We start from the raw sequence: 8,761 nt of genomic DNA, 5'->3' as shown, positions 1-8,761 counted from the left end.
CATAATACTGCAAATTTCTCTGGCGCTAGCTTCTGTTAAAATGTGTTTGCACAAACAAAACAACGATAAAAGATTACATTACTAAGTACGTTTTATTTCATAAGAGTTACTGTCATTTTGGTTTTTATGCATGCTTTTATTAAACATTTGTTTTGTGTTAAGATTCATAACATTTTTAAGTGTTTGGCGTAATGCTCGGAGGCTCTGTTTTATAGTTGCCTTTGCTTTAGCGTACAGTGTACTAGTACACTGTACTTTAGCGCTATGCATGAGAAACTCTATGGCGCGATTCATTCTCGAAGCATAGAGGCGATAGAGGTTATGCTCGAAGGCATCCATGCTCGAAGGCACTCGAAGGCAAAATGTATCTCGGAGGCGGAAGTGGCGCTAGCGCTAGCGTACACGTCACCTAGCGTTGACATTATCGGCCAATCAGAAACCTCTAGTGGTTCGCTGCACGTTTTAAAATCCGCGAACGTTCAACGAAAGCAGACAGTAGACAGCGTCTTTATTATATGAAACAGCAGCGGAGCCGTGGTGCGTTTGTCTGTGGATGCCCGGCGTCTTCGCTTTCTTGTCACATCGGAGCGTCTTATTTCATCGTTGTCGTCGTGCCGTAAGAGCCGTACGCACACTGCTCCAATGGAAGTTGCCGACGTTGCCAAGTCGTTCGTCCAGTCGTGCACCCTGCAGCCGTCGCACGAGGATTCGACCGCCTCGTCGTCGTTTGCCCAGCGACAACTGGACGTAAGTTGTTTTGTCACTGACTTCGCTTTCGCATGTCAGCTGTCGTGCTTGCGTTCATGCGCTACTGCAAAATTACCGTCTTTGTTAAACTAAGGCCTCCTATAATGACTTGTTTAGGAGGCGTTGGTTAAACACTGCGCATGCATCGGTCGTTGTTGCTGCCTCCACACGTGAGTCGGTCACCTGTCCATAGACGTTATCTCTTTCGCCTTAAAGACGGAAAAGGGTGGTGAAGGAATAAACGCCAGTGGGGAAAAATATGAACGAGGTAACTTACGGAAATGTGCTACCTCATACGTGACTGTGCACGGTGTTTAGTTTAAATGTTACAGTAGCCGCGTAATCGACTGACTACTTGCACGTCGTAGGCGAGAATATTCAGCATTGGTGACTTTAGATCTAGCTAAGTGGAGTACTACTTGCACGTCGTAGGCGAGAATATTCAGCATTGGTGACTTTAGATCTAGCTAAAGCTTATGATTCAGTGGAACATGGACTTCTGATAAAGCAGCTAGAGATGTACAGGTTTCCGAAATACATCACGGCGTGGATTGCAGAATTTTTAAGGGAAAGAGAATTTTATTGTTTTCAAAGCGGATGTTCATCGTCAAGGTATAGACAGAAACGCGGAGTACCACAAGGATCAGTGTTATCTCCTGTTTTATTTAATATATTTTTAAGCTCCATCCCATCGCTCCATGACATTCATGTATACGTTTATGCCGATGACATCGCTTTTTTCGCGTCCAATGATGATCTAAATGCACTGTATCAATGGTTACAAAATTACTTATGCATGCTTGAAACCTGGATTGCTAATATACATATGTCTCTGAACGTTAGAAAAAGTGCTCTTCTTGTCTTTCCTTTAGATGTTCCCATTAATATTTCATTGGTGTATCGTCAAGAGTTCATTCCCCAAGTGAATTGCCTTAAATACCTGGGAATCGCGTATGATGGGTCACTAAACTGGAGAAGCCACATTGAAAGAGTTGCGTCTAAGGCAACTCGTGCCGTGGGATGGCTACGTAAGATCAGTCATCAACGATATGGGCTGCGAAGGCATACATTAATTATGATATATAAAATGTATGTCCGACCGATCATGGAATTTGGAAGTGTCTTGTTTTCTGGTAGCCCAGCTTATAAAATTCAACCTCTGATAATATTAGAAAGGGAAGCTCTGCGATTGTGCCTTGGACTCCCTAAGTTTGTTGCCAACACCGTGCTGTATATGGAAGCACGAATGCCAAGCTTAAAAAGCAGATTGAGGATGCTTACAGTCCAAACGTATTTAAGAATTTACGAATCTCCTCAAAGAAGACCTATGTATATTTTTATTAACGAACCAAGTTTATTCTTTAATAGTCATTGGTCGCGATTACACACCCCTCAGATCGTATTCGTACAGGCACTGCTATCACCATTGAATGTACAAATTCAACGCATTCAACCAACAAGTCAATCAAAAAGAAGCCTCCAGATAGAATTTGACGATATTTTCCCCTCAAATGCAAAACTAATGCCATACCAATATTTAAATGATCAGTTACAAGATTACCTCTCTCACCTGGAAACAAACAATATCATAGCCACTGATGCTTCACAGTCCGAAGAGAAGGCTGGCGTAGGCATTTTCTCTCCTTCTCTTAATTGGTCCTTCTCTATTCGTCTTCCAGATTACACACCTATTTTCATAGCAGAATTATTGGCCATTGTCCTAGCGCTACGTAAACTTCCTGCAAATCAATCAACAGCTGTCGTAGTTACAGATTCTCTATCGGTATGTGTGTCGCTTTGCACGGAAACGAATGCAGCTCTCCTTAGCTTGTTTCACAATTTAGTCCCTAAAAGTTTACAAAAAATTAACTTGCTGTGGGTTCCTGGACACCGCGGTTTATATCTAAACGAAATGGCAGATTTATTAGCAAGAACGTCTCTAAGTGGGCCTTTGATCCCTGTTTTACCAGATACTTCTTACGTCACTGCATCGAGATACAGAAAATTTTGTTTGCAAAATGATTTAAGCAACTTACCGCTGAAACCATCTACAGACTTTCAGCATCTAGGTTTTTGCTGGAATAAACAGTGGTGCTCTTCTCGGCAGTTGGAAGTTACTTACACCAGACTACGCTGTCGCATCCCGCAATTGAATTTTTATTTACATAGAGCTGGTCTCACGATGTCCCCTCTATGTCACAACTGTAAGGAAATTGAATCAATAGAACATTACTTTTTATCATGCAGACGATATTCACGCCACAGAAAGTTATTACTGGAAGCTTCACTTTACAAAATTGGATTAGGTTTAAACATACCAGTATTGTTATCATTGGGGGCTTCAGCACTAGGCTATAGTCACAGAGACGTGTGTTGCGCAGTATTCAATTTCTTAACTGAAACAAAACGATTACCCTGCTAATTATTGTATTTGTATTCTACACATCAGATGCATTCATATCACCTAAATTGATTTCTCCAAATTGTTTTGTTAATATTACCTCCCTCTGATTGTAACAATTCTTCACTTTCACCTTTTTCAGTCAGTCTGACTGCTCGCTCGCGTGCTAATCTGGTTAGTGCGACATCTGTCTTTTTTGTCTTTTACTTGGCATTTCTTGTTTTAAAATATGAATTTTCTTTAGCATTCCCACTGCCGCCCGATTCTTGGCCTATCCCCCTTAGTGGGTGCGAACCATAACGGAGGTGCATCATCATCATCATCATCTCTTTCGCCGTTTACTAGTGCAAAAACATTGAAAGGGAAGGGACTCTGTAGTTCTGAGCTTGGGAGTATGAGGTCATTAATGACGATGATATGGTGACATATCTTGTCAGCAGCGGAGTGGCTTCGAAAAAAAAATAATAATAATGGCCGCAAAGACTACATCACACGAGACAGGGGGGCGTTACTAAGAAAACGCGCTTGTGGGGGGGGGGGGGGTTCGTTCACTTAATGCAGTTTATTTTACGTTCCCGTGTGTTAGCCGTCTTTAACACACGAATCCGCGTTATCAGGTAGGTATTTTGATAAGGAAGTGGATATTGTGCCCGCAGCCGGAACGCAATCATGTGGTTTACATTAATGCATGTTCTGGAAGTGTGGCTGTATGGCCTAGTGGTTACAACGCTCGCCTCGAGAACAGGCGTACGCTAGCGAGGTTTTGGCTATTTCTTCTTCGTATCCCACATTTTTTTTTTTTTTTTCTGTTTGGCGGCGCGGTCGGTTGAGCCGCGGTGCCGGGCGCCGACGCGCAGCGGCGGTCGTTGGGGTGTTGCGGAGCGCAGCGTAGCAACACCCCAAATAAAAAAAAATAAAAAACTACTGCTCCAGTCAAGTAGACTGCTCCCTCCCTGATAGTGAGATTATATTTGGATCATCAAAACAGTGATGTGTTTATTAGGAATGCCGGATGCCGGCACAATATCCACTCCCTTTTGATAAATGGTGAGGAGTCGGCACTGGTGGTGAGAATTTAGTTTGGAGGCATAATTGTACATGGTTAAAAAATAGAGGACAATTAACAGAAGAGATGTCACTCGCAAATGTGTGCCACATGTCAGATATGGGCGTCAGTGCTCCATCCATATTTATCTACAAGAGCTAATTTCCCTTTCTTCTGTGATGCTTTGTCTGGTGGTTCTCGCATGGCTTGGATGCAGTGAAATCAGGTGGCCATTGCTTGTATGAAAAAGGGTCTGTTACATTGAGGCAACTTTCAATTGGGAGCGCTTATTTGTGTGTCAGATCCCTTTCTTTGTCCTGTGTTTTATTGTGCAATTTACAATTGTAATTTTTTTTTTTTTTCTCCATCAGGTCCTCAATGGCTTGGTCGGCTCTCGGGACTTGAGTTTTTTCGCCAGCCGCAGCAGGCTGGCCCACGAGTGCATCACCTGCTGCATCGCCATCCTGTTGGAGGTGCAGCCTAACCTGCAGCTCTCCGGGAAGGTGCTGACTTTGCTGCAGCACTTGGCCAAAAAGCCGCAGCTGCTGGAGTGGCTACGAGACGAGTTTGAGCTGCACTCTGCGCTTGCGGAGTTCTTTCAGAGCCGGGCCATCGAGGACAATGTTCATCTGCAGCTACAGGTTGGTCACCCGGGAGAAGACGAGTTGTTTCAGTGGAATAATTTACGCACGCATACGGGGGCAGAAAGCACAGAACAACCTTATGAGGATTGCAAATGGGGCAAGTTGGTAACGGCACATCTTCAATAGCACCACTTGCGACAGCAACAAGCAAAGAACGCAGGACACTTGCTGACTACTAGCCGAGCTTATTACGTGGAAACAGCAGCGACCCCGTCATTCCTACGACCCGAATTTTAATGTAGCTGATGGCACAATTTCAGAACGAAAATTCTTCTAGGGTTCTAGGGTTGCATTTGATGTATTATACCTGCCAAATCCTAAGTTTATCACACCACTTACAAATTTAGGATTATTGTGTGGTGTATTGCAAATGTTCAGGTGGATGTGCAATTGACAATTTTTGAGTAACGAATCATATAGTCGCTATTCACAAATATGAATATTTTTAATTAGTTCCGAAATGTTTCAAACTGCCAACTGTGCATCATCAAGTATAAAATTGGAGCAAAAGTGCAGTAAATTTCGTCATTGTGGCCTTGTATTGTAAAACATGCAGTTTTGTAGTGCAGCATGCTACATTGCCCATGAACCACTTTCCTCGCCAAACCACTATCACCAACTCGCCAGTAAGATTTAAGTATGCAAATAAACTGCTCATTTGCCCTTGATGCTTCACTTGTGGTTTTAATAAACGCTTCATAACATGCACTATAACGACAGAAGCTTGCTAACATTGTGAAAATAGTGCTAGGATGTGAAGATCGTTTTTTAAATACTGAAAAGTGGATGTTCATTATTAGGAAAGTATTCAGTATATTTAGGTTAATTTGCTTCTGACAATATTTTATTTGGCCTTGAAAATTACTATTCACTCACCGCTACATATGTTGCATCAGGTTTTATGAAATATAGATTCCGTTCGCTGACAAGATTTAAAGGTGTTGAAGGATGGGGAAGGGCAAGATTTCAAGAAATGCCATGTACTAGAGGGGTGATTACTTCGAGGAAGTTCATTCCTGAAGCAGGCAAAATTGGCAACTTCTAAGTCGCTGAAAAGGCCACTTTGGTCTAACAATGTGTTGCTTTAATCTTTTTCTAGTTTGTTGTTGCTCGTGTGGTGCGTCTAAAATTAAACGGTTGTAAATAGTTTGTTGTATCCCACAAAAAGCATGTGCAGAGTCAAACTTTAAAAATCAATGCACGCAACACCCTCTGCCCTTTTGTCATGTCCACAGGACCTTTACGAATTCTAATGTTCACAGGTTGGCAGGCACGATTTATGCATATTGTCGTTCTTACACAGATGCACCTCCAAAAAAAAAGAAGTTATTTGTACTAGGGGTTCGAAAATTGAGCCAGCTGTATAGTTCTTCAAAGAGATTTCGGAAATGTCATTAGTTTTTGTCTAGCTGCTATATTTGTCAAGTTATGTCCTACACAATAGCAAAATATTCATGTTTGCGGGCACTTTCTTGTGTATTAAACTTTCGCAACAAGCATCGTGTTGTACCTTATTTAGCTCTATGTGCACTGCAAGGTGCCAGTATTTATCCAAACAGCATATACAAGAAGTGGAACTATGTAAAACAAAACAAAAACTAATTAGTATGCTTTAACTAAGTTCTTTTACAATCCGATGATAATAAACTTGTGCCTTAAATGTCCTATACTAACGAATTTTCAAATTTTGTACTAATTTGTTTTTTACATAAATTTGACATGCATACTCTTCGAGATATGTAGAATGCTGATATCTTCTTGAAATTGCTATATCTCTTGGCAGTAATTGCGAAAGTACAAAGTTATATTTCATGGGATTGTAAAAAAAATTAGTTAGTGACTTAATTTTTTTGCATAATTCCTGTAATTGGACAGGCTGTTTGGATAGATATAGGCACAACGAGCTAAATAAGCCGCTGCACGATGCTTTTTGTGAAAACTTAATACCCAAAAAAGTGCCTGCAAAGATCACAATATTTTGCTGTTGTGTAGGACAGGGGTTCTCAACTACGTTCATCCCAGGGAACCCTGCTAAGCTCCATAAAGTGCCAAGGAACCCCCCCCCCCCCCGCCGAATTAACCGAATGTCGTATTATCGAGGGTATGAAGAAAACATTAAACAAATGCTTCACTACGTCAACACGCTTTTATTTACTCAATGAATCGTCAAATCTTGTTTCTATTTAGCACATGACTAGTGCGGAAGCTGAAATTCTCTTCATTGCATGACTGATTAGCGCTAGCAGCGGCGAAGGCCTCGTGACATCCTTCGCGGCGCGCGTTTTCATCTGAGACGCGCTTTGCACCAACGGGCGCACATCCCGATTATTTTTTCGCCACTCAGCTGCTCGCCAACAAATTGTCCGTCCATCGCGATGTAGCCGGTGCTTTTTATCTTCGACAGCTTTGCACTGAGTCAAAGCGAAACTACTGCTTGCCGCAACCGCTGTGGACGAAACCGCGGCCGCTATCGGCTCGATCATGGACGGCGACTTACTGTTAAGGCAGGCGGCTGACGCACGCACCAAGTCAAAACGAAACTACAATTCGCTGCAAGAAGTGCGGACGAAACTGCGGTCGCTATCGACGCTGCCATGGGAGGCGACGACGCAGCTGTGAAGGCACGCAGCCGACGCGCGCATCGAGTGAAAACGAAACTACTATTTGCCGCAACCGCTGCGGACGAAACTGCGGTGGTTATCGACGCGATCAGAGATAGCGACTACGCACTGACGGAGGCACGCGGCTAGCCGCCAACACGGTGTTACGCGCGGCGATAAACGCAAGAATAAAGGCTTTAAAGGCACAATTAGGCACGAAGCGCTTCGGCGTTGCTGTCAGTCACGTGCCGCGTATGATTGTCGCTGAGGACCACGGCGATGCGGACTGCGCCGCTTCGTTTCGGTTGGTCGCTACGCCGTTATTGCTCTTCTGCGGCGCGCATTTGCGGTGCTCCGCGGATTTTTTAAAATTATTATTATTCCGTCAACGTATACGTCAGTGCGCACGCTATCGGCACCTACCCTATCTACAAATAGGAGAAAGGCGGCAAGGTACGGCCTCCGAGATTCAAGTGCGAAAGCTTAGGCGCGCTGCCCGTTCTCAGAGGTTGGGTGGCTAAAAGCTGCTTGCGTATTTATTGCTCAGTTCGCGCGTTGCTGTTACGCGCTGTGATGTGCTTTTTGACACTCGGACATGGGTAATGGAGGTTCTTTGGATCAAGCGCACCTCGTGTTCGCCGTTTTAGACACTTGTCGAGAGCGGGACCAAGGAAAATTTATCAGTGGCTCGCGGAACCCCGAGCAAGGGCCTGCGGAACCCGTAGGTTCCGCGGAACCCACTTTGAGAACCCATGGTGTAGGACATAACTCCAGAGATATAGCAGCTACACAAAAACTAATAGCATATTTGAAATCTACACGAATAACTCTATACATGTCTGAATTCTCAAACCTCTAGGACAAATAATAACAGAATATTTGAGGAGTATCTCCCCTTGAGACGTTTAAACTATGCCATGTAGGCAATTGATCAGTGAACTATCCAGCGACCCAGCAGTTCTTACACATTTCTTCTACAAAAAACCTGCAGGTCATCCAGCTTCTTCGAGAGCTTTGCTACAGGCACCAAGTGACATTGACCGAGTCCAAGCTTGGCTACCTCAGTGACTTTCTCTTTAAACAAATGTAAGTTCATTCTCAACTTGCTTTTTACTTTTTTTATTGCGATAGCAATTAGCCTTCTACGCTGCCAACAACCGCGATCGTCGCTCGCTCGCACCGTCTCTTATCTCCACACGGCTCTGACCTTTATGTGCTCAGTTTCCGTTGAAGCGATAGACCGCACGTACGTTCGCCGCTGCGGCGTATCCGCTTGCTGCCAGAGTTTTGACGGTCGTTGTCTGCAGTCATTCAGTGTGATCTA

General features: G+C 43.6%; 1 protein-coding gene across 1 annotated transcript; it reads left to right on the top strand.

Annotated features, from left to right (window-relative positions):
• Window positions 1–473: 473 nt before the first annotated feature.
• Window positions 474–8,527, top strand: LOC119440248 (uncharacterized). Its single transcript, XM_037705173.2, has 3 exons — window positions 474–747; window positions 4,565–4,834; window positions 8,429–8,527. The coding sequence occupies exons 1-3, from the start codon at window positions 643–645 to the stop codon at window positions 8,525–8,527; spliced, it is 474 nt and encodes a 157-aa protein (XP_037561101.1). The 5' UTR covers window positions 474–642.
• The last annotated feature ends 234 nt before the right edge of the window (window positions 8,528–8,761 follow it).

The sequence above is a fragment of the Dermacentor silvarum genome, chromosome 2 (genome assembly GCF_013339745.2).
Source record: "Dermacentor silvarum isolate Dsil-2018 chromosome 2, BIME_Dsil_1.4, whole genome shotgun sequence".
Classification (NCBI taxonomy): Eukaryota; Metazoa; Arthropoda; class Arachnida; order Ixodida; family Ixodidae; genus Dermacentor; species Dermacentor silvarum.
Note: the sequence above shows the minus strand (reverse complement) of the source record. Positions and strands in the feature narration are given on the sequence as shown.